This window comes from Lepisosteus platostomus, chromosome 3 (genome assembly GCF_059453375.1).
Source record: "Lepisosteus platostomus isolate fLepPlt1 chromosome 3, fLepPlt1.hap1, whole genome shotgun sequence".
NCBI classification, from domain to species: domain Eukaryota; kingdom Metazoa; phylum Chordata; class Actinopteri; order Semionotiformes; family Lepisosteidae; genus Lepisosteus; species Lepisosteus platostomus.
The window spans coordinates 6161667-6188007 of NC_142613.1; the positions used below are offsets into that span (position 1 = coordinate 6161667).

A 26341-nucleotide genomic window follows, 5' to 3' on the forward strand; every position below is an offset into this window, starting at 1 on the left:
CAGATTTTCTGTAAGATTTATTGCAAAATGTGCATGTAGCAAAACATGTTTTTCCTTCCAGTTATTTTTAATAATACAAGCAAGACGCAAGATGCAGTACAGCCTCGCACCACTGGAGGGCACTGTGGCTAAACAGCCAGTGCCGGTGTGGAATGCTGGGGTATGCGTGAGCGGATCGCAGCTCCTCTTGGCTTGGTCCCTTAGTTGTCCCCACCACAAAGCTCCAGTAAGATTTTACGGTAATCTCCTGAGGCGTCGCCCTGAAGCAAATGAAACAGATGTTAGAATCCAGCTTGAACCTTTAAAAAAACACACTTAAAATGAGCTACAAATTTTTGCCGTGCATTAGAGCTGCAGTCCAGACCACTTGTGCTGCGATTCCGAATTCAATTTTCCTCTGATCACAGACCACTCCCATATTTCCCAAGCAGCTCTTTCTGTGAATACAGTCCAGTCCCTTAGGTCCCTAGTATTATTATATGAATTGCATCATATTATCCTGGTATTGGATTACAGAATTGAATATTGAGCAGTAGTACGTTTTCTAAGTGCTTATTAGCTCATTTGTCTATCCCATGCTTTCACTCGGCAGGCAAGCCTCTGGTTCTCACCTTGATGAAGGAGTAGAGAGTCTTGCCATACATCTTGCGGAACTCGGACTTGATGTCCAGCATGTCGATCTCGGCACGGGACACCATCACTCGGATCAGGATGCTATCCGTGGTGCCCAGACCCTAAGAAGAGAGCCCAGTGCAGGGAGTCAGACTGTACTGAACCAACACACACTCAGCACACAAAGTGCAGTCCATTCACGCAGCACCTACTGGAATTTATTTGGTTTTGTAACCAGCTTGTTATTACTAACAGCTGGAGTCCAGCTGGAATGTATGGGGGGTAACTACAGCAATGTACAGAAGAAAGCAAAGATGGCTACAAAATACAAAATACTGGGCACACCAGTGAAGTCAGTGTACTCTGCTCTGAGCTATTCCTGTTAATGGGAGTGTAGTCTTTTTAAACTCAAAGGTACACAAATGGTGGTTTTCACGGCTGCAATCTAAACAAACCCTACCCCAGTTGTTTGCACCTAAATTTATAAGTAGAGTTTAGTATAATTCAACAAAAAAAGTTTGACTGTGACGCGTGACTTTGCAGAAGCCGATTTTGGGCTGTAGCTGTGACTAATGCTGCTGCTCATCCACAAACACCAAACGGATACGAACACTGACGCTGCAGGAACAACACTGGTTACCTTCATGGATTTGTACAGACGCTCGGCGAAGAAAGCTGGCTTGTTCCTGATGCATTTCACTACAAAACACAATGCAGTCATTCACACACCGTTATAAAATACAGCAGTTTTATTAAATACAGCCAATCAGTATAAGAGGCTAGTTCACACATAGCTCGAATTATATACTCCATGCCTTCATTTGTAAATTGTGTGGACTTGAGAGAAACAGGATTAAAGATTTATTTTCTTTGTCTCCTTTGACTGGCCGTTTCCCAGGATATAAGGTACAGTATAAACACTTTGCAGTGCCAGAAACTACATCTCTGACACGTCGTCAATGAAGAGAACAGGATGACATATGTTTTATTTAACATAAACCCTCTAAGATGTTTATACTCATTTGCTATCCCTTCAGAAGGCACTATTTTTATTCTAATGAAGAAAAAAAACTACATGGAAACATTACTAGGGGCAAGAGTTTAATTAAGCACTGTGTGTTTTGTAATGCTCGGATTCAAATTTGTTTTGACTGGCTTATAATATGTTTGAAAACAGACTCCCTCAAGTATATTTAGAACTAATTAAACAGCCTGCTTTCAGAGGCAAGACTGGCATTTTAGTGGGTTGTAATCCCGCTTGGGGGCAAACAGTTAATTAGGAGAAAATGCGAGTGAGTGTATTAACAGATGCCCAGCAACCTGTTAGCAAAGCTGTGCTAGAGTCACTCATAGAACACAAGCCCTGACATACCACAGCTCCCTTTCTCTGTGCTACAGGGGTTCACACAGGGATGAATGATGAACATCACTTACTTGGGTACAGGCAAATTAATACCTATGCTGTCCTACAGCCGGTACCCAGAACAAATTGTCCTTGAACCAAAAAGGTTCATATTTTCATGACCAGAAACCCAGAACTCTATGATGGGAGCCAATATCCCTCATTCAGACCAGCACCATGGCACAATGAGCTGTGCCACACACGGACCTGGACTGGCACTTACTTAAGCTTATCTAAATGGCATACAGTACATCTGACTACATGAGTTTGATCCCCCTGCTCGTGTCGAGCATGTGATTAACGCCAAAAAACCCAGGCAGACATCAAATAAAGTGTAAACAAGTTGATATCTCAAGTCAAAGGGTAAGAGCTATTCTGCTAGGTCAGCACTTGGGCATGACCCCATTCACTACATCCAAGGAGCACCTTTTACAACTTCAGTCTGAATGTCACCAGTTTTGGCCACTTGAGATCTTTAGAAAAGCTGCCAGACTGTTCAAAATATACGATAGTATTTAGGACACCCAAATGTCATCTTTCTAGACATACAGTTTGGACTACTGTACCTCTTCACACTATTCAATGGAGTTGTTTAAAGTGAATTGTTATCATTTAATAGTCTGTCAAAGCATTCCCTACTTTTGACATTTATCCTTGGCCAAATTACTTGCTTTTATGCAGGGAAATTTCAGGGTATTTAAAGGTATTTAGGGTTATTGTTGTTTTGCAGTAGTCAATATGTGAAATTTTGCCACTAGAAAAATATTAATCTGAGTTATCTGAAAATTTTGTGTTCCATTTTTCCAGTATCTTTTTGCTGGCTGTTAGAAAACACGACAGAATGATATAAGAATTGGACCCAACACAGCATGCTCTCCTAAGACACTCTGTTAATACCTCTTGCTAAACAAAATACGCAATATTGCAGTGTGAAACTTGTCATAAAAAGTGTGTTTTTAGGGAAGGATGTCAGGAGTTGCACACACAGCTACCTGAACTATATAAAAGGCTGGATGAGCTAGTTAGCATCACTCTTACATTGTATTCTTACCTATAGCCAAGAAGACTTCCTCAAGACAGCCAGACATCTCCCTCTTAATGCTCTCCTCAATGTCTTTGCCCGAGATCTTCTGATATTCCTGAAACACTGTAAAACAGAGCGGATCTCCCTCACTGCAATGGCACTATCCCTCACCCCAAGGTATGCTGTACAAATGCTCTCTGCAGGATGTGACCTCTGTTCTTATCATTTTATAATTTAATAGGTTGGGGATATATGAGAGGCCAGCAAGTGTGACTCCCCACAGTATCCCCCCCATCTCCTGTGTGTCCCCAGTTGGGGTGCTCATAAAAACGCATGGGAACATTATGCCTAATCTGCAAAGTCAGCTTTGTCCAGTCAGAACTGCTTTAAGCATTATTGTTACAACAGACTTCTTATTCTAAGATTTACAAAGGGGAAGCATTCATTGCTAAAAGCGAAGTGACATTGCTGGCAGCCCAATTTACACTTCAACATGCCCCTGACAGAGAGGGGGTTTTCAAAGGCCTCCTAGAAGCTGTTTTTGTGGACACAGCTATTTCAATTGGAATTTATCGATCTCAGCAGAAACTAAAAAGCGAGCAAAACCAAATAAGAGGAAATGCAAAAAAGGAGCAATGAGTAAGACCTGCACATGATATACAATAGCATTTTAATCTTTGCATTCGGTGCTTTTGTGACCTTGCTCTGAAAAATAATAAAAATTTTCCATTATTACTTTGACCTTTTCCCCCTTCAGTTTCATATCCTTAATGCTAACTGCTGGTTCACACGTGCCTGGATGAGAAGCTAACTTCTGTGGGATACAACCACAGCTGCTGGCACAGAAACGCCCAAAGAACTTCAATTTAAACAGTAACCATACGATGGGTCCTATTGTAGTTCTAAACAGGTCAAATTGGGAAAATGGTTATCTAAGGATACAGCTGTGGTTAGCTTATGAAAGGAAATCAAAGTGGAGTCATTATGAACTCATTGTAAATGCTTTAATTAAATAAAGATGAAGATGAATGTCTTAATAACAAAGGAATCTGTCACTGATCCAACCTAGTGTAATTAGATTATTTGTGTAATCAGACTGTCAGTACTTGGGTCCCTGATAAAATGAATGTTGTGACATCACTTATAAAAATGGGCAACAGAGACTATTTTTTTTTAAATCAGCTATTTCAAGGTAGACATGACCAATTTAACACTTTTTCTACACATCATTTATAGAAAGGGTCTAAACGTACAGTACTGTCTCACTTGCTGGTTTTGCAACATCAATACCTTTAATTGTACTGTAATAGGCTGGGAAAATGAGTGAAAATAAGTAGAGAAATCGTTGGGGCAAATTCAGTCAACTTAAATTTCTTCTACAAGCAAAAGGTTGGAAAGAAGGCCAAGAGCATTATGGAATGTGTGTCTCAACCCCTCCATTGTGAATTTACACTACACCTATCTGGGAGGCCTCTCTGTGTCCCCAGGTATAAAAGTAACAGATTCAGAAAATCTTTCATCCCTGCGGCGACATCCGTCTCAAACAATGTCAAGTTACTTTCTTACAGTATCTCCTGCTTAAAGACTTCCTGATAAAAAGAGACCATTGTACCAACATCTCTTCTAGAGAATCCCCCCAGAAAGGTGTGAGAATGTACAATTTTCAAACACTGAGGCAGGGAGCTATACCTTGCAGCAGGTGAGGCTTGTTCCGGACACACAGCACTGTCAGGAACTTCACTTCGTCAGTTCCCCAGCGCGCTTCCCCTGCCTCGTAGATGTCCTGTCGGAGATGATCACGTCAAGCGACTGACAGAAACTGTAACCCGATGGACTCATACACTCAACTTCAAGCTGTTTTGATCAGGTGATCAGAAGAGACAAACGGTACATCTTGGCAATTGGGAAAGAAGAAACAAACATTTTGGCTCTTGAGCTTAATTGAGAGGCGGGTCACTCACATCCAAAGCAGGTTCAACAGCTTAAACAATGTTCCTCTTCTTTCTACTTTTCAATGTGGAATTAACCTCTACTTGCTCCTTTGCCGCCAACACACATTGACCCAGCTCCCCACTCAAACCTCATCAGTCTTTCTTGGTAATCTGCTTGGTTTAAAAGATTGATCTGCAAACCACCTTAAACTTTCTATAAGGAACAGACTCACAGTCCGACAGATTGTTCAGTGCGCCCACAACTCATGGTATCGAGACACACTTCCTGTTCTCACTATAACACGATTCCAATCCATACCTTTCTCTTCCCACTTCTGTCAGGACTGAATCTCTTAGTCCTTCCCAAAATTGATTTGTCCCATGATAAATGATTCGTTTGTTTTGTATTTGTCTGTTCTCCAATGTGAATTCCCATTGATCGGTCTGCACTCTGAAGCAGTGCATGGTTTTAATTCAGATTGGTTCCTGTGACAGTGCATTTACATCATGATCACGACATTGGAATTAAAGGCACAGTTTTTCTTCCAGGAAGATGATTATGTAAATTGCCTACTTTAATCAATAAAAACCACTGCATCCTTTCCTACAGCATGAATACTCGATTCTTCTTGCCAGCTTCCTCCCTTTAGCTGACTGATTAAATGGCTGATGCCAAACACTCTTGAGGCTCAGACTGCACCACCCATCTTAGTCTATTGTATGCCATTTTTATTTTATTTTAATGGAATGGTTTAGTTAATCATTTACATTTATTGAACAATATTAATTAAAAAAAAAACTGACAGTCTCACCTTGGCATCCTGCACAGCCTGTGCCATGTCCACGTTACTGCTCTCATCACGTCCAGCCTGCCAGAGAGAAGAGAAAGGTCATGACGAGGTTCATAGAAAACAATTAAGATGTAGAGTGCAGTCCGTAAGTATTTGGACAGTAACACAATTTGTGTTGTTTTGGCTCTGTACTCCAGAAAGTTGGATTGGAGAATGTAAGCTTTAATTCGAGGGTATTTATGTCTATATTGGGTAAACCATATAGAAATAACAGCCCTTTTTATACACAGTCCTCCCATTTTAGTCCAAATACTTATGGACTGCACTGTATGAGTTTCAGCAAGGCAGTCCTCCATTGTCCAAGAGGCTGCATGTCATTGAGTTAAAAACCATAGCATTGGAATTTAGAAAATTAGAAGTGGTAAAACTGTCCATGCCCTATACTTAACTTCATATTTTCCACCTGTTCTAGCAATTAAATGCCTGTTAAATGACCTCTGGGACTTTTCTGACTTACTTCTCTCAGATATAAAATCGCAGTAGAAATGGCATTGTCATGCCTGAAACGGAAGTTTCCACCGAGCTATTTCCAAGGGCTTGCTGATGCAGCAGACGTTTTTCTGGTTGTTGTAAATTGATGGATAATGTGGATTTCCTTTACTATCAACTGACGTTTCAGATGCAGACCCTCAAGGCACATGATCCCAATGGTGGAAGAGCATTCTCACCGTGAGCAGAGACACCAGGACCCTCTTGAACATTCCAGACGTGTCGGAGCAGACAGCGTCTTCCAGAGTCTCCCCGTACTCTGCACAACACAATCTCATTAATCTCTGGTCACTCGGTCACACCAGCAGCAACAGTCGGACAACATGCATCAATAAAAACCCCGCTCTCACACAGCATGTCCTGTGCCCAGCACGGGTCTTATGACTTCATTTTCATACAAGCACAGGTCTGCTTGTTAATGTCGTGTTCCATTAGAATTGTACTGAACTGAAAACACTAAGAATCAGAAGGCTGTTTCTTTGGTTCCCTTTTCTCTACGTCATAACCATTACTGGTTAACGGTTTCCCCCTCTCCCCAGGTAAGAAATCCCCTTGAATGTCCTCCAGCATCCCAAAGGCATACAGATGATCTTTGATTGGCTATTATAAATGGTGGTAAAACAGTCCATGCCCTATACTTAACTTCACATCTTCCACCTGTGAAAGCGGTGAAATACCTGTTAAAGTGGGGCCTTAAAAGATAACCTTTTTAACAGCCAATCAATTCTTTTGGACTGTCGGCGAAAATTAGTACATGGTGAGAAATCCATACAAACATGTGGCCAACATAGGGTATGTGGTGTGCTAACCATCACAGCACCACGACTCTCCTGACAATAATGGGATGCTGCAAATGAAGGCTGAGTTGTGTGAAGGGGATACTACCTTGGATAGCATGACATACCAGCATTATCCTGTTCCAGTTCATACTGGTTACATCTCCTGACAAAAAATTCTTTGTGCTTTTGGTTGGCTTTGGTAGAGGTTGGCATCTTTTTTTTTTTCCTGCCACCACTATACCTCCGTTTGTACCCCCTCTATGTTCATAAGGGACATGTACCTTTTTTGAAAACTGCTGCGATCTCCTTGATTTCCGAGTTGCTTCGAGATGCCAGGATTTCAATGAGACAGCCTTCATCTGTACCTGCACCCTGAGAGAGAGAGAGAAAGATAATGTAATAATAATAATAATGTTTCTTTATTAGCCCTATACAATTTCTTGCATTAGGAATTCGTCTTTTCACATACCCCAGCTTTTCTCCATGGAGACACAGACACACAGAAAGGGAGAGAAGCTTGGGGTCAGAGCACAGGGTCTGCCATTGTACGGCGCCCCTGGAGCAGTTAGGGTTAAGGGCCTTGCTCAGGGGCCCAACGGAGTAGGATTCCTCTGCCGGCCGCAGGATTTGAACCGGCAACCTTCCAGTCACAGGCGCAGATCCTTAGCCACAGAGCCACCGCTCCGCCCATGGGTGCCAATAACAAACACAAACAGCAGGGAACTCCTTCCAGTAGGGATGCAATCTTATCCTAGTGTGATTTTCTGTTCCGCACTCAAGCAAGAGTAAGATTTGAATGGACAGGTGATTCCGTGATAACTCATGTATCATTCCTGACTGTTTCCCAGGTCAGTGTTCCAGTGGTCTGACCTTCATGGCGTTTTTGAGCTCGTAGGCATCGTACATAGGCGCCGTCATCAGGAGCCCAACCACCACCTTTTCGAAGTTCCCAGTCAGCTCCGATTTGATCTCATCAGGCATGTCCTGACGGAGAGAGAGAGAGAGATGTCCACCAGTCAAACTGTACTCAGACTTTATTCCATTGAAGGGGAGATGAACAATCAATTTTGCTCAACTGGACTGTAGCACTATTATATTTAGTGACCCCTTTTTCCACATTCATGGGTCGAATTTGTCTCTTCACAGTCTGTGTGGAAGGAGAATAAACACAGATGCTCTCTTCCACAGCATTTTCATCTCGCAGTTCTACCTCACCCGACCTGCAGTGGTCTCTGTAGTAAAGACTTAGTTCGTTTGAGAAAGAGTTGACATGTTTATGTAGCAGTGCATCACAGGTTTTGATGTAGTTACTCAATTTCAGGAAAGCGTTGGATATAGGCTGTGTGTAGATCTGTTATCTGAGTAAGGCCGGCATGCGTGTGTTGCGCTGCAACATAAAAGAAACATTAAATTAAAAAAAAAGGTCTGTGGTCCCCTATATTATCACAAAAGGGGGCCATTTTCTTTTATTTACAATACTAAAAGTTTTAAAGATGCATTGGACCACTCTGTCCAAATGCATGACCATCATTACATAGTGAAGCATATTTTTAGAATACTTTTCTACTACTTTAGTGGTATTTAAACGAACTAAACTTTTTTACAACTTATGTTTAAATCGGGCAAAACAATGCCGTAAATTCCTCTAATTGTGGTTCAAGTGCGTCAACATTAATTTGTAGTTTTTCCGATATTTCTATTAACTATTTGGGCTGAAGGTTGGCAGAGTATGAATCAAGCCTTTGCTCCACCTCATCTAATGAGTTAAGTGATCTTTGGTTGTGGCATCAATCAGTTATGGATTCTTTAAGAAAATGGAGTACTGGATCTATAGAACGGTGGATCTGTCTACACCTAGCTTAGAATTTAATGATTATAACAGTAGTTAATAGTGTCATCTATCATTCCCCTTGGTTCACACAATGATTAAGCTCGGCCTCACATCTTTTGGGCCATTTTCTTTACCATTTCTGCATTTCGGCCAATGGATACAATCAGTATATCATCACACTCCGAGTGCACGCCAGCTGTTATCAGAAAAAGTTCAACAACCTAAGCCCCCTGTCGGTGTGTGGGACAAGGAACCTTTTATTGAGTAATAATTCCAGCCATACCGCAGAGTTTCAGTTCTCCTTTTCATATTTAACCGTTGACTTTCGCTGGTCAAACTGAGGGACAATGACCCACCCTCACCCCACACAGAGAGCATTGCACCCACGCACAGACATGCTGATGTTGCCCTTCTGCCACCTGCTAGAGATAACAGACATTACCACACTGCTAGCGTTAACGATTGTTTACCTGGTCAATACATTGGTACAAGCCTGTGCCTGTCTCTGTCCCCACAATACCTCAATTCCACTTAATGTTTAACTTCCAGTTCTATCAGGATACAAGAAAGGTGTTTCTCACACTGACAATCCAGTACCCTTTAGCTGCAGGAAGTCACATTGTGATATAATACACCTACTGTCTACCTACCTCTATAATAATAATAATAATAAACTTTATTTTATATAGCGCCTTTAAAGGTGGCTTCTCAAAGCGCTTTACAGGATGACAATAACAATAAATAAGAAGACTACAACAATAAATAAGAAAATTTCACAAGACAGGACACAATTATAATTACAACAATACAATAATAACAATAGAGGAGACCGTGGAAGATGGTATTAAGAAGAGCAGAGGGGTGAAGAATGGAACCAGTTAAGTAAAGGCTTTTCTGAAAAGGAGGGTTTTGAGTCTGGATTTGAAGGAGTTTAGAGAAGGTGACTCTCTAATATCCTTGGGCAAGGAGTTCCAGAGCTTGGGGGCATAGCAGGAGAAGGCCCTGTCGCCCATACAATGTAGACGGGCTTGGGGGACAGTAAGGAGGGCAGAATTTGAAGAGCGGAGGTTGCGAGGTGGGGAGTAGGGCGATAAAAGTTCAGACAGGTATTGAGGTGCCAAGCCATGTAAAGCCTTGTAGGTGAGCATGAGGATTTTAAAGTCTACGCGGAATTTGACCGGAAGCCAGTGCAAGGACTCCAGGATAGGAGTAATGTGAACACTTGCACTAGATCTGGTCAGGATTCTGGCTGCTGAATTTTGGACATACCGCAGCTTGTTCAGAGTAGATTTAGATACCCCAGGGAGCAGAGCATTGCAGTAGTCAATTCGAGAGAATACAAATATGTTGATCAGCTTTTCAGCCACAGTTAATGATAGCATAGGGCGTAGTCTTGCGATACTTCTAAGGTGAAAAAAAGATGTTTTGACAGTATGCTGTACATGTGGGTCGAATGTTAAGCCAGAATCGAATATAACCCCAAGGTTTTTCAATTTTGATTGGAGCTCAAGTACAGAGCCATCTACAGACAGGGTTACAGGACTGGCTTTACGAAGTTGATGGGGGGTACCAATAAGCATGACTTCAGTCTTGTCACAGTTAAGATGAAGGAAGTTTTGAGTCATCCAAATTTTTATGTCAGAGATGCAATTAGATAGAATAGAGACAGCCACATCAGTGTCGGGTTTGGTATGGATGTATATTTGAGTATCGTCAGCGTAAAAATGAAAGCTGAGGCCATGTGATCTTAAAAGCTGACCAAGTGGGAACATGTAAATGCTGAAGAGCAAGGGGCCCAGTATTGAGCCCTGAGGGACACCAGACTTGACAAGACCAATTTCAGACCTGTACCCATTGAGAGAGACAAAGTGACAGCGATCAGTGAGGTAAGACTTAAACCATTTGAGGGCAGTGTCAGAGACTCCAAACACAGTCTCGAGACGAGAAAGCAAGATGTTATGGTCAACAGTGTCAAAGGCAGCACTGAGATCAAGAAGGATGAGTATGGAAAGAGAACCAGAATCAGAAGCTATTAGGAGATCGTTGGTGACTTTGACTAGGGCGGTTTCTGTGCTGTGAAGTTGACGGAAGCCAGATTGGAGGGGTTCGAAAAGGTTGTTTGTCATGAGGTGGTTATGTAACTGAAGTGTGACAGCACGTTCTAGAATTTTAGAGAGAAAGGGTAAGTTGGAGATGGGGCGAAAGTTGTTAAGATTGTCGAGAGCCATGTTAGGCTTCTTTGGCACTGGGGTAATAGCAGCAGTTTTGAGGACCGTTGGTACAATGCCGGTGCTCAAGGATTCATGTATTATATTGAGGACAATGGGACAGAGAGAAGAGAAACAGGACTGGAATAAAGTGGTGGGAATGGGATCTAAAATAGATGTGGTGGGTTTCATGCGCGTAACTAGTTTGTTTAGGGATGCTGAATCAAGAAGAGAGAAGCTGGAGAGACGGGAACCAGAGAAGTTGGATGAGGAGGGAGGAGGTGTGGAAATTATATCCGTAGTGGAGAGAATGTGATGCCGGATGTTGTCAATCTTAGAACTAAAGAAATCTAAGAATGTGTTGCAAAGTTGTGATGAGGCAGGTAATGTGGTGGGGCAGTTTGGCTTGAGCAGTCTGTTGATGGTGGAGAAAAGATGTCTGGGATTGTTTTGGTTATTTTCAATGATGTGAGAGAAGTAGGTGGATCTAGCAGACTCTATAGTAACCTTATAATCAGATAAGTAATCTCTCCAGGCCTGATAATGTACATTTAGGCCGGAAAGACGCCACCTACGCTCAAGTTTGCGAGAGGCTGCCTTCATGAAACGCAGATGGTCATTGTACCAGGGGGCAGGGCGAGAGAAGGAGATGGTTCGAGTTTTTAAAGGAGCAAAGGTGTCGAGGGTAGATAAAAGAGCATTGTCAAGTAACTGTAAGTTACCTCTATCAGCAACTTTCATTTATAGAAGCAGAGAGAGCCACAGCACTACTGACACCTCAGATTCTTCTCAATTAAACTGGCAATGAGGCTTTTTATGGATGTGAGCATTTCCTCGATTAAATTTTGCGATTTGAGTTTTGCTCGATTCATAAATAAATTAATAAATTGTGACTTCCTGTTAATTTGTAATCCAGGCGTAAAGGTGTTAGCAAATACTTCAAATCAATCATTCTTTTTCAAAAAGTACTGGTGCTTGTGTGGTTGAATGCTACTAGTAAGCTGTTCTCTAAATTGAATTACTATTTAACATATAACATAAAAATCGACAACTTGATTGTCTAGAATTAGCAGGGCTTAAAAACTGCAAGACACTAGAACTCTTTTCACAAAGAGAGGGGTCCGATAACTGTATTTATGTAACAGAATGTTTAATTCAAATCTGTTTAAAATAGTTTTAAGAAGCAATTAACATGGTAAAATACAGCACACTGATTTATAAGGTTGTTACTACAAAGCGTGTGTGGCCTTTCACATGGGGTACGGATCACTCTGCATAATTAAGGATAGTTAAATTGGTTCACAGAACTTCAAAAGCCCAATTAGGTGACTAAAGCCTCAGGTGGAGTTTTACAGGGATATTATAAACACTCAAGAGTTTTACATTTAATAGTACAATCTCCAACTTTCTCTTGGTTGAAAACTCCAGAGTGGAGACTCCAAGGAATTAGGAGAATTCGCTGATACAAAAATGTTTTGCTGGTTCTTTATTCAGAGGAATATGAATTCATTTATTTAGAGGAATAGGTCTGCCCCTTCCATTAGAATTAGAAGAAATGAAAGGAAAAGCGCAAAATGAGATTAATACCAGCATTAACCTCCTACTAACAGGTTGCAAGTAGTGGTTATTTCATTTGAGCAGGTGCAGAGTAATTTACAAACTCAAATAACATGAAGATGTGTGCCACCACAGCAGTGAAGTCATTTATACCAAGCAGTGAAGGAGGGGAAAAGGAGTTCTGGCTGGGGAACTGTTCTGATCTGGTGAGAAACTGAATCCATGATTGGGCTGTGCCTGTCAGAGGGGGAGTCTGGAGTACAAGATCTTTACCTTTCCCACTGATGCCTTGAATGCCTGCTTGATGAGCTGCCTCTGGGCGATTGTTCGTTTGGCCAGAACTTTGATGATGGCTTCTTCATCAGTACCTGAGGACAACAAACCAATTTACAGCAACACAACTCGGACGACATCAGCTGCTTTTAGTGCTCCCGTACTGAACCTTATGTCATCCAGCCACTGAAACAATATCCGCAGATTCAAGTCTGAGCTATACATACAAATAATGGGATGCCTACGCCAGCACAGGGTGAGTACAGGGCATGTGACTCTTCACACTCTCCATGAGGGAGCCATTGTCCAACAACACAGACAATGTGAACCCATCTTCTAGCACAGAGCCTCCCAGTTTCAATGTGTTGTCTGTTGCAAATACTACTCTTACTAAAATCAGGGTGGGGCAAATAGTCTTCATTTACTTGCATTAACTTCATCTGCACTCCAAAACATCCTCCAAGGAAGTTCATATTTGCCCTGATACATTTTTACTTTTAATAGCAAATCAGTGTAAACAGATAGCAAGACAGTCAAAAATAAACACTGGCACAATTAGATTTACTTCTTATCTTTTTTCCCCTCGTTCATTACTATTGCGTGCCTTCTGTCGAATCTTTAATAAACTGCAGTATGGTCAACCCTATTTTTTTGGCTATCTGTGCAATCCAGGTGGTGACAGGAGGTCACACTGCAAATCTGGACCAGCGATTCTGTTGACCAGGGCAGTGCCCCCCAGTAGCCCTCCAACCAAGGCACAGGGCAAAAGAGCAGGGCACAGGAGTAGTTCGCACACGCTGATCACTGCTCAGCAGTCTCATTGCCTTCCCACAACCTCCTGGCTCTCACTGGTCAGTCCCCCACAGCTCCCCCTCTTCCCCGGTCACTCACCTGCGCCCTTCATGGCGGCTCTCAGGTTCTGGGCATCCTGCTCTGCGTTGAACCCCGACGCCTCGGTCACTGTACCCCGTGAGCCGATCTGGAAGGTGTAGGGTTGAATAAGGTCACAGCGCCAGTATAGTGAAGGTTGTTTTAAATGAGTTTTAATTGGTTATGGAAAAGACCATCTTTCTCAGTGACCATAAATGTCAGGTTAGAGAAGCCTTTTTTAGCATAGATTTAGGACGAACATTTAGGTTCAACATAAAGATATACAATATACAGCTCCCAGCTGGATGATGTGACAGCAGCCAAAGCGCACCAGTACGCTCACCACACACCAGCTCTCAGTGAGGAAGAGAACAGAGTGATGAAGTCAGTTCAGAGATGGGAATTATTAGAAGGCCAGGACTGGGAAAGACCAATGGAAAAGTTTGGCCAGGGCACCAGGCTAACGCCACTTCTCTTTTCAAGAAACGCCCTTGGATTTTTAATGACACCAGGGCTAACAACTATTCCATATAGCAGGTGTTTGAAATAAACATTTCTTATCACTGATGAAGCCCACTGTGATGGACTGGCGCCCTGTCCAGGGTGTACCCAGCCTTGCGCTCGTTGCTTGCCGGGTAGGCTCCGGCTTCTCGCGACACTGTATGGTGTCAGAATTTGTGTCAGAATTTTTTAAACAAGCAACTAATGAAGTTTATAGTGTTATGCACTGAACTGGCAGTAAGCCGTTTCCTTGGCTATATTATCGGGTAAATATGTAACTCATCTCCTTGCAACAATTCTAGGCAATACCTGGTTGAGACTAAAGAAGAAACATAACAGTTCTTCTATCTGTCGTCTGATAGTGTGGTGATGTTTGGGTACAATGGTTAAAATGAGTCCATTCCCTTTGGATTCCACCTCTGCTTTAGGAAGACCAATGTCAGTCAGCTGGTGACACGGCCCAGGCATGGACCAGTGACCTCAGGGCTACAGGGCTCTCGGCTCAAATGGTACAGGCTCAGCTCATCAAGACCGTAGAACTCCAAACTCGTGAATAGCTGGTTGAACTGTGAGATGAATTTAATCTTCACTCCATTCTGTATTCTGAATAAGGCACATTAATTTTGTATAAATAAGAACAGAACATGGTAGTACAATTATACATTGCCTAAATTACAGAGCAATAAAAGACTTAGGCAACTATGATTATCCTGTAACAATCTATAATTATATGTTGGTGGAAAATGGTTGTCTGGGAGAAGAGGAAGGAATTCTGGGTACTAGACTGAATTTTATTAGGAGCCTATGTATTCTGTCACAGGTATAGTCTGTGGGCATAAAATTGAACTTAAATATCATTCAGCACACAAGATTCCTTTGTGCTACATTAAAAATGTAGGACAATACTGACAGGCTTGTTCCAAGGCAGTATCTGTAGGAAAATCTTAGAATGTTCTACAGCAGAGTACAGAGCAATGAAAAAGTCTGTAAAGGCAAAACTAAACGAAATTTCATTTTACATTTCAAATTGCGCATGCTGCTGAGGTTTCCAGAACTTTCCATGTATTGTAACTGTCCAAACAAAGTTTCAGTTTTTGTAGACTCATCAAAGGTTTCTATTTTCTTTCCTGTTGTAGTGTTTGTTGTTGAAATCGATACAAAAAAATCACTAAGCAAATTACTTAATTAGAGGTCATGGCTTCAGGAAAAAACCTTATTGGTACTGTGAATGTAGCCATAAAAGTAAGGTGTTTCGAAAGCAAGTGTACTGTATATTTTGACAGTTCATGCATATTTTATGGTATTAGTTCAGGTGGGTAGCTGCGTCAGCATGCGTAGGCTGCAAAGGAACAAGTAATAGGTTTATTCCATGCTGAAAAAAAGAAGAAAGAGAACACAACGTTTCGGCCGTGGAGCCTTCTTCAGAAGGCTCCACGGCCGAAACGTTGTGTTCTCTTTCTTCTTTTTTTCAGCATGGAATAAACCTATTACTTGTTATTTTATGGTATGCCTGTTTGTATGAATGCCAGTTAAAGACTTTACTAAAGAGTGACTAACATTTCATAAAAAATTCTGTATCTTCACTGCCTAGGTTTTTCATTTTTAATGAACTGGATTTCATTTTCCAGTATTCAATTAAAAATAAGGGGTAGGAAGAAACACGTCTCTTTATCTCAACTTCTCATTTGATGCTGCACAAATAAAAATTCTCTCCAGCACTTTCTAAAAAAAAAATAGTAGAAATAGCAAGCCTTTTTCAGAATTCAGAGAACGTTTGGTCAAAACACCCCTCCTTTAAAATGACTGCCGTTAAATGAAAGTCTTCCGAAAGCAAGGATTTTGTAGGACAGTGTCAGTCTCTTTGCACAGACACAGACATGGACTTTGGACTTACTGCTGCCATGGTAACAGGAGAGAGTCTGCCTCAGAGGTGGAGGAGATGGAGGAGATACCTGGGTGAGCAAACAAAACAGTCATTATAAAACTGAGTGTCTGGACAATGCAGCCCTGTCTGTGATGCACCCAAGGGCCAGGGGCAAAGGTCATTCACCGTGTACGGTCATTCTACACTCCACACCAGTCTACAACAGTCACACCATGGCACGCTAAGGATCAACCCTGTCCAGCCACACACTAAACCCGTAAAACTGCAGCTGCTTTAGATACCAAGAGAGCCGAGATGTTCTACAAGACAGCCTCTTTCCCCTCCTCATTCACACTTACAAAGTGGTGCTCTAGTTACTGAAAAACTAGGCAACATTTACCCAATCAAAGCACCATAGGAGTTTAGTTAAGCCAGTTATAATCCAAGTGAGCACTGTCCAGTGGTAACAATACGTCCAGAGACTCTGCCATTTGCTTTTCACTTACTGTAAATATGGATACAAAAAAAAATAAGACTCCCGCACAGACTTATTGCAAAGTTGTTGGAACTGAGGTGGTCTTTTGTGTCTGGACTGCAGGTGAAAACCGGTGTCGGATTGTGAGAGCCGTGGTCAGTGATCCCTTGGGTGATTTCAGGCAGGAGACGGCTATTCTCGTCAGTCTGGTTTAATGTTTTCACGGTAGTAAAGGGTTGAAGGGCACTATTATTTGCCTCAATGTACGCACATCTACTCTCTACCCAATATAAAAATTCTCTGCTCATCCTTGAAACAGCTTCACTCACTCTGTGTGGTCTTTATCCTCAATGTTGCAAAGCACATGCTTTGGAATCAGAAGCTTTTCAACTTCTCTCTCCTTAAATGAACCGTGGGGTTATGCTGGTTATACTGAGGGTCATCAAATGAGAAGCACAATGTGTTTCATCAGAGCAGACAAGACAGTACCAGCATGAATTTAACCATTTCCTTGGACATGTCTAATTTACTGACCTCACCCCCAACCCCAAGATGGCGATCAGAGCTATGCCAAAGTTGTATTGGTACGGGTCACAGAGGGACCGAAGTTATAGTAGAGCAACAGTTTAGGAGGATACGATTACTTGGGTATTACATACAATAGCCACTGTGTTTGATAAGGTATGGTGTCACTTTTTCTTCTCTTTCTCTTTTGTGCATACTTCCCTTTCCTTTTCAGCTACTCCTTCCACCTTTGTGCAAACTATACAGCAGACAGTGATCCTGTTGAGAGTGAGTGACACTCTTTGACTAGATGCCCATACATTACCACACAATAAGGGGTGACATGGGTGAAGGTGCCAGGCTGGTGTGGACTGGAGCTGGGGTAGAGGGACAGAATGAAGCAAAGGAGAGAGGAATGAAAGACACAGGTCTGTGCCACCCGACAACCTGCAATACACACACAGTCCTCAAGCAGCCCTGCTTGTTTACTCCTGGACATTCCTGCCACCGATTCAGAGAACGGTAAGCTCCTGAAAATGGGGCTGGTAGGCCAAAAAGTGTTTAAAAAGCCTGTTGTGGGCAAGGCACAGGCACTTTTTTCTTCACCCCAGGTTCCCAGGGCAAGGGAAGCCCTCTCTGTGTCACTACAGCAGAATGGAACACTTGATTCAGAAGCAACAGGCCAAAGGAAGGCAGCAGCAACACAACTGAGGTACTGCGCCTGGACTGGTTTTCCACCCTTTTTCCTGGCGCCTCAGATGGGACAGAGGCAGCGGAAACTGACTAATAAAGCACACAGCCATCTGCTTGGGTTGGGAGGAATCCGAGTTTCTTCTGGCCCTGAAATGGTTGAGGAACTGTTTGTAAGAAAGTGTTTTTTTTTTCCCCCCAGCTGTGCTGGGTTTACATTTCTTCTTCTTGGACAGGAAAAGAAATCCCTCTTTAGGAACACAAACATTTCTGGTGTAGGTCCTATCAGCAATTAAAGGAAAGCTGGCTACACTCTATTCATTGAAGAGACCGAACTGTGCAGTTCTTTTTTCCCCTTCTTCCCAACATTAAGCATTGGTTTGAACTGGGGCTTGAGCTGGAAAAGCTCTTATGTGCTGTCTTTTTTTTCCTGTTTAAGTGGTCCACGCTACCCTCTTGAAGATTACAATCTCCAGTATTGAATCTACCCATCGTGTGCTGGTGTGTGGATGCACTGGTGGCCTTCGGGTGTTCAACTACTTGTATGAGAGAAGGGTCCTAGCACCTTTAAAATCCTTAACAGCTAACTGTGGTGCCTGAGACTCAATGCACGTCTGCACTGTGCACTTTTTGCATGGTCTACCTTGTTCTTTTTTCCCTACTACATATTTATTATTTTCCACAACATATTTATAGTTCTGGTTGTATGGTTTCTAATGGACTGTCTACATTGTGTGGTGTTGTCTGTTGTACTGTGTTGTCTGCTGTACAGTTATGTCCCGAGTGATCAGCGCAAATAAGAATTCCAATGTACATATGGCAATAAACTCCTCTACTCTGCTTAAAATTGCTAGGTGGTGTAGTCGGCTACATTTCCTGCACGTTGCCACTATTGTGATACTCGGTCTAGCACTTGATTAATTCATACAGTGCAATTATAAATGACCAGAGAGAATACGTAAAAAAGCAAATCATTTCAGATGACACATACTACATGCGAGATTTCTGGAATTCTGTGCCTTTTGTTTCTCTTTGCTGAAAGGAACTGCTACCCTTTCAAGAGACCCGATTAAACAACAGTCTATTAAAATGATCACCTAGCGGACACCATCACCCAAATCATGGTTAAAATGGATTCACGGGACCCAGCTGAAGACCGTCAGTGGCATTTTGGTCTCCCCCTTTAAAAACAACTCACATCACCCATTTAAGACACTAGAGACTCATTGGTCTCAATGACAATTATAGGCTGAAGGTCAGCATAATGCAGTTTTGCTCCGCTTACTGCATCTTACTGTAAGATCAGCTTACATTTTCACTTCCAATTAATTAAGCAGTGAGTCTCCCAGTTTGTGATGACACTGGCACAGAGATCCACTGTGATCAAGAGATACACAGGCCACATTGTAGTTTAGGGCATGGCATCTGTAAATAACCACACTGTCCAAGATTACCTGGGTCTGTCAATGACTGGGTTCTACATTTAAATGGGACTTAACCAGACACCACATTGTGAAATGCATCTCACTTGCTTTGCTGGAACTAGAGACAAGAATGTTGACTCGGATACACATTTCTACAAGGGGTAGACAATTACTGAAGGTCCACAGAGGCCATGTACAATCAAAAACAACAGGAGCTAAAATCCCACAAATCCATGAATTATACAGTGAAAATGCAATGACAAAATAAAACATTGCCAAGGCTCCAAAATGAGGTGCCAGCAGTACAGATAAGTCTATCAGTTTATCCACTTATTAGACACCAGTAACAGGCTTAATCTTTGCAAGTTAAATTTTCACTGTCTCTTTAATTACTCAAACAAGCATATGGTCAGGTCTAGTCAGTCCTTTCTCTTTTCATTCACTGTGCATTATGTAGTAATGGGTATCACATGTACGAATAATAAAAGAGCAGGTTTTCAACAAAAAGGAGATTGTATTCTGTGGTTTAGTTCTAAGCTGTGGCAGTTAAGGAATAGAAGTGTTTGCATTAATTAATTTAATTTAACTATCAAAGCAATTTCTCTCTTCTTCAATGAATATGCTGTGTAGTGGGGCCGTTTGAGCATACATAGAGAACACAAACATCCTTTGGTATGATAAGTGCACCATAATCAATTGTATTTATCTCATTTCCTTCCTTTCAGTTTTTAAAGAGGTTTACAACAGGCAATTCTGCTGAAGCTAACTTGTGAATGCCAAGCCAAAGTAATAGTAGTTATTAAAAATGCTAAAAATATGATGAATAGCAAATACTAAAAAAAAAGGGAAAGAGAAAAAGTGATGTCAATCACGCTTCTCTATCGCAGAAAAATATAACAAGGGAGTCTTTTAATTGTCATTTTAAATGAGATTCAGGAAATAAAACTGGTCAAAACGGATCGGTGAGTGGGGGCAAAGTCACATGCTACACGTATAGGATACTAAGGCCGTGTCTAAATACGCACACTTGCTGTCTTGCGTCCTTCGTATGTCTGTTTTCGCTCAAGTCTGGAAGGGCTCAGGGTGTCTCATTTCTAAAGGTGATGTTTCACAGGGGTGCTCACGACCGTCCCCAATGCGCCCTTCTCTGAAGCCCGCATCAGAACGGGCTCCGCTGCGAGGAACTACCCACAAGTCTTTGCGGAATCGTGACGTTTCATGTCGTAGCCTATCAAAGCGGAGAGAAGTTGCCATGGAGAATAAGATATTCACGTATAAGTAAAATTGAGCTTTTTACAGTTTTAAAATGTATTAGGTCACTGTAGATTCATAATGTATATATTCTAGCAACGACGTTTTGACATAAAGCTTTTAGTTTAACACCCAATTTGAAGTGATGAAGATTCGTTTAACTGCGGTGTAATTTGTACACGGAATATTTAATAATGTCAAGTTTACCTTATTTAGTTTATTTTTGAACGAACGTGGATGAGCGCGTTACGTTTCTCGTACTGTCATTTTTGTACTGGGACAGACAATTGTGCCACGTTCTCCTTAGTTTACTTCGACCGTTTTGAGAAGTGCCCTGCTCAACATGAATGAACCCACGGGTCACTACGTCTGTGCTGGGGTAGGTCAAGCTGCGAGCCGAGAATTTAACATTCTTTTTTTGAAATTATCTGCCGACCTGCACTTAGCCACTGGAAAAGCAGCATCAACAACAGAAGATTTTGATTCTGCACTCTGTAACCAGCAAGCGACCCCAAACGGGGGGTCTCCCATTACAATTTTTATAAATACTCACGCATATGAAGTCCACAGGTCACAGAAGTGTGGACTTGGAGGAAGGGCTTAGGACGCAGTGCGAAATTTGGGACACGGCCATTGTAATGTAATGTTTCTTTATTAGCCCTATACAATTTCTTGCATTAGGAATGCGTCTTTTCGCATACCCCAGCTTTTTTTTTCTCCAGGGAGACACAGACACAGAGACAGGGAGAGAACCTTGGGGTCAGAGCGCAGGGTCTGCCATTGTACGGCGGAGCAGTTGGGGTTAAGGGCCTTGCTCAGGGGCCCAACGGAGTAGGATTCCTCTGCCGGCCGCGGGATTTGAACCGGCAACCTTCCGGTCATAGGCGCAGATCCTTAGCCACAGAGCCACCGCTCCGCCACCGTTGTCTAGTTGTGTCTAGACAACTTTTCAAAATCTTTTCAAAAACTTTTCAAAATCAACCCAGCATTTTCTTTTCTAACTTTACCATAAAAAACAAGTATACAGGTAAGAAAGGGGACGTTGAAAGCTACAAAATGAGAACCGATTTCAACATGACATCGTAGGAACTAGTTCGGAAACACTGCAGTGCTCACTCTCTCTACCCTTTACTTTCTGTGGTCGTTTTTAACAGTGGAAAACTAATTAGTGTACTGTAAGAGTTCAAATAAAGGTTGCAGAAATATGGCACAAGCCATCCAGCAATGGGTAATTTCCATAATTACCCATGAATTAATACCTAACTAACCACCTAATCCATGTTGAAAGTATTCATTCCACTCCTGTGCTTAACTTCTTCATAAGAGAAACAGTACAAAGACACCCCAGACATGCAGGATTGTTGAGGCTTGGAGCTCTGCAGAAACTGGACACTTTAGATTTAGTGCTCAGTTTACTCATTTCTGACTTTCAGTTTCATAGCAACTTCACAATGAATTCCATTATTAACAAACTGCTTTCTTGGCGAATTTTACATCCCATCCACAGGTCTAGAGCAAGTGAATGAACAAGCAAAAAACAAAAATCTGGATTTGGAATTAATTAAGTAGAATGCTCCACCTTTTCAAAATTTGGTTTATAACCCCTTCAGATCTCCTTGCTTAGTTTCCAATATCTGTAACAATAGAGACTTCTCCCACATGAAATGCAAATGATGGTGGATTTCACAGCATGGCACAAAGGAGAGTCTTTCATTCAAATTTGCGCTGCATCCAATCCTTGGAAATTTTAAAATCTGGGACTTGAATTGTTGGTATGGATGTCATGAGTGCAGTTTGCTCACAATCTGCAGTACTTAAATCACTAGTATCTGACAAGCTGAGAAAAGTGTTAAATGTATTGGTCCAATTAAAGCAATAGTTAGGTTTTAAAGAAGTAAACTACAGTGCTTCCCCATTCCTGGTGCTTGTGACCCATTCCTGCTTGAATTTCCAACCCATCTACAGCCAGAGACAGTAAGAGATGAACCTGGTGCTTGCAGTTATAGTAAGAAAGGAGGTTAATATTAAGCAAGTAAAATGTAGGTTTTTCTTTACTTACCACTACTGTCCCAGAAGGATTTAAAAATAAGCCTGTTTGATTTTACTTAAACAGCCATGTCTCATTTCTATTGTCCTTTTAAAATAAACAGCTCCCCTATAATACAAACATATACTGTAGGGAAGTCCGATAGTGTTAACCAAGTGAACAAAAAAATGACTATGTGCCAACAAGATTGTGCACTACTTGTAGGTGTAATAGAGCAAATGTTTTCACCAAAAGGGATGTTTTAATACACATTCCTTGTTTTTAAGTTATCAGCTGTGTCAAAGAATGAAAGCATTTGTTACAGCTCGCTATCAGTTTTAGTCTTGATTTACTAGTGACATCAAGATCAGATCAGTTCCAGACTGAAAAAAAAATGATCTGCTAGGAAACACAACACCAGTGTGTCATTCCAGCTCAGCTTTCTATTGAAATGAAGTCTGATTAATTATGATAATCATTTTCCTCTATAGAAGTCCTGTTAAATTATACGTTATGTTTTAGTGAAATCTCTAGCACTGAAAAAGTCCAAACAATGTAATCATTCCAATTGAATTAGCAGCTTAACAAAGGGCTCAGTTAAGTGAAGAGCTGGATCAAAAACCAGGAGAAATTGTCACCAAAGGCCAGATCTGGAATATCCCTCTTTACCATAGCAGCTTTAACTTCAGATCTCTAATTACACCAAGCAAAACCCATGATCAATAACTTATGATTCTGCATCCATACTAGCTATCAGTGTTAAAATGAAGAGGACTTTGCAGAGAACAGCTCCGAGTTACAAAACTGGACATTTTAATCACCATAAGTGAATTGCATGCAGGGTTTTTCTTTATATGTGGTAGAATCATAATCCTCACAACTTATCTGACTGTATAAGATAACTCATGCTCACAAACTATCTTAGAAGTTATCTTTGCATAAATCTAGTTTCAGGACAGGGCTTTTTTTTCCCCGAATGAAGAGGTCTGAGTGGGGGATGGACTGAGGGAGATATCAGGTAGGGTGATCCATAAGTAATAAATAATGCACGATCGCAGCACACTGCATCAGTGGTTCTAAATTCTGCCCTGAGGTACCCCCGTGTCTGCTGGTGTTTTTTCCCCCCAACAAAGCTCTCCCTCACAGATACTAATTGACACCCATTAAAAAAAAAGGACTTATTTCTTAATGAGACATAATTCAAATTATTGTACCTAGAAACAAGTGTAAACCGTTGCCATAACTTGTATCGGTTACAATTCTGAAACTATTCGCCATCGGACTGAATCGGACTGATACACGCGCTTTCATTCACTCGCCATAATTCACTGCAACAGGCGACGGTTACTTTCGCCCTGCGTCGCTCTAACTTTAAAAACTACACCAGGCCTGCGTGACTACACACCCTCCGCGATCTGTATGTTACTTAGTAGCAGCGGAGAGTTTCGTCAAAGCATCTAAAGCCCCTAATGGAATGGCCAGAAATAAAAATAAAGGGCAACTTTTTTGATCTTCACCGGCAAATTGAATTAAAAAGAAATCAAAATGGCACACCGCGGTGGTTCTTAGACTTTAAAAAGCAAACAACATGTCACAATACAATGATGATAACGAAGTATAACAAAACTGGGATTATTTGGTAATAACGTTTTCTGGAGGACAAGGTCCTTAAGATAAGAAACCGTGCGACCACAAACTTCGAATTCGTGGCCAAGCGCATTTGTCTTTTTTTCTCCTTCTCTGGAGAACTAAACAAACCCGCCCTTCTTGACAGCCTTCAGCGACCAATACACACAACTTACTCGTACTGCGAGTTTGAGTTGAAACCCGAAAGTGAAAACAACAGACGTCGCCGTTGATTAAGCGCAGGTGTTGCATTGATCCGAATTGTTATCCGTGTATAAACATACGTAAAAGTGACCGTTCGTATCCTGTTTCCTCTACTTTCGATTTATTCCGCCCCTTGATAGGTTACTCGATGATGTTCTTCCTTTCGGGTGCACGGTCTCTATTTGAATCCTGTTTTTTTATTTTGTTAGCTCTTAAACATACACAGCTGCCATCTCGTAAGCACTCACCTGTCAGTCTTGGGTCGCTTACGACAGTGTCAAGAGGCTGCAATCTTGGAGCTCCCAAATTTGAAGGATAGGAGTGTGTTCAGGGTTTTATGGGCGAGGACAGAAATCTGGGCGGTCCGCAAATTTGAGTCTCGTGTTTCGGCTGTTGAGTAAAACGGAAGTACTGTACATCCCAACCACATTTCAGAAACCTCAGAAACTACATCGGTAGTTGTACCTCCCTACCGGAGCCTGTGCGTTCTCGGGATAGGCCCCAACCTCTCCACGACTCTGAATCGGATAAAGCGGTCAGAAATCGGGTGGCTGGATGTGGCTTGTTGTGGAAGAGCCTGTTACAGTATATATACATACCCATAACTCATACTCTTATTCATAAAGCATTTTGTCAGGCCGACTTTAATGTAAAGCTGCTGTTTAGGGAACAATGTTCACCACTTTAATGTTAACGTCCCCGGAGCCTTGTGAACACCACAATAATAAACCTAAGCAAACCGGTTGGATGGAGCCACTTTCGTCAAGCACTTTTTTTTAAGACCACGGTAATGGAAAAGCAGAGTTGCGAGCATTTTGATAGCAGCTGTTTTATACCAGTGAATATATTTGTGAAGATCACTGTAATAGTTAATATGCGCCAATGGTAATCTAGTAGATTGAGCAGTTTTGACGTTTGTCAGCCGATGAAGAAAATGGTTTCACACTTTCGAAATATCCTGTTGTTTTTCCTCTCACGTAGGTGGATTAAGGTACATAATTCTGAAAAACCGCCGCGTTATCCTCAATTACCGTATACACCCACACTAAACATGTCACGGACGTGCGCGCTCTCCTCCATCCAGGTTTTTGGAGTATTATATGTCGGTTTTCATGTTACTAAAAGAAGGAGCTCATTTCTTTCTGTGTCTGTGTGCGTTGTACTGTGACTAGTGAGGCACAGCTGGCTCCACGTTGTGCTCATCACATCAGGCTTGGCAGCCGCGCCGAACCCTAAATGACACGGCCCTCCCTCCATCGCACAGTTCCAAACTAAGTTTCGGGATGGTGACGTCACCCCCCCCCGTAATCATTCTTGCCCTCTGGAAAATATACGTTTGTATGACTGGCAATGTATACCCTACACTAAAAATAGTACAAAGATTTCTCTAGAATGTCACACCAGTTTTGGGAGCTTTGGGATATTCCGATAGCAACCTTTAAGTTACTTTCATAAATATAGGTTTCTACAAGATGAACGATTTTAGGATAGATTTATTTACTGTATATAGGGATGCTATGTAACACCCCGAAGTACTTAATGGCAGAAAAAAAACAATAGCAAGATCAAATAAAAGCTGAAAGTTACAAAAAAAGGTTAATTGCACGAATTACACATTTTTTATTATGCATTGTAATGCTATTTCATTTTTAGTTTTTTTCTACATGTGTTCCATGATTATTTTTAATTATTTGACTCTGATGTGTTGATAGCATTGTGGTTAACACTGCTGATTCACAGCTCTTGGGTCCTGGGTTTGGGTCATGACTGGGGTGCCTTCGGTGTGGAGTTCGCATGCTCTGCCTGGGTCCGTGTGGGTTTTCTCTGCGTTTTCCGTACACATTCCAAAGACAAGCTGGCATGAGCAGGTGATGTCACTCCAGACGGTATATAAGTCTCCTGGGGCAGGAGTCCTGGCCTTTGGGCGCAGTAGAATGTGGAGTAGGGAGT

At 41.8% G+C, this 26341-nt stretch overlaps 1 protein-coding gene across 4 annotated transcripts; it reads right to left on the minus strand.

Annotated features, from left to right (window-relative positions):
* On the minus strand, positions 1-24797 carry anxa4 (annexin A4). 4 transcript variants are annotated; one of them, XM_088624094.1, is made up of 14 exons: positions 24640-24797; positions 16222-16279; positions 14637-14930; positions 13848-13935; positions 12957-13051; positions 7959-8072; positions 7370-7460; positions 6489-6568; positions 5782-5838; positions 4728-4821; positions 3066-3161; positions 1253-1311; positions 612-734; positions 1-260 (listed from the first exon to the last, which is right to left on the minus strand). In XM_088624094.1, exons 3-14 carry the CDS (start codon positions 14793-14795, stop codon positions 201-203), a joined length of 1116 nt encoding a protein of 371 aa, XP_088480220.1. In that variant the 5' UTR covers positions 14796-14930; positions 16222-16279; positions 24640-24797; the 3' UTR covers positions 1-200. The 4 variants fall into 4 exon arrangements, with proteins under 4 accessions (XP_088480220.1, XP_088480221.1, XP_088480222.1 ...); XM_088624095.1 differs by lacking the exon at positions 24640-24797 and adding an exon at positions 24364-24513; XM_088624096.1 differs by lacking the exon at positions 14637-14930 and having other exon boundaries at positions 24640-24796.
* Between the last annotated feature and the right edge of the window lie 1544 nt (positions 24798-26341).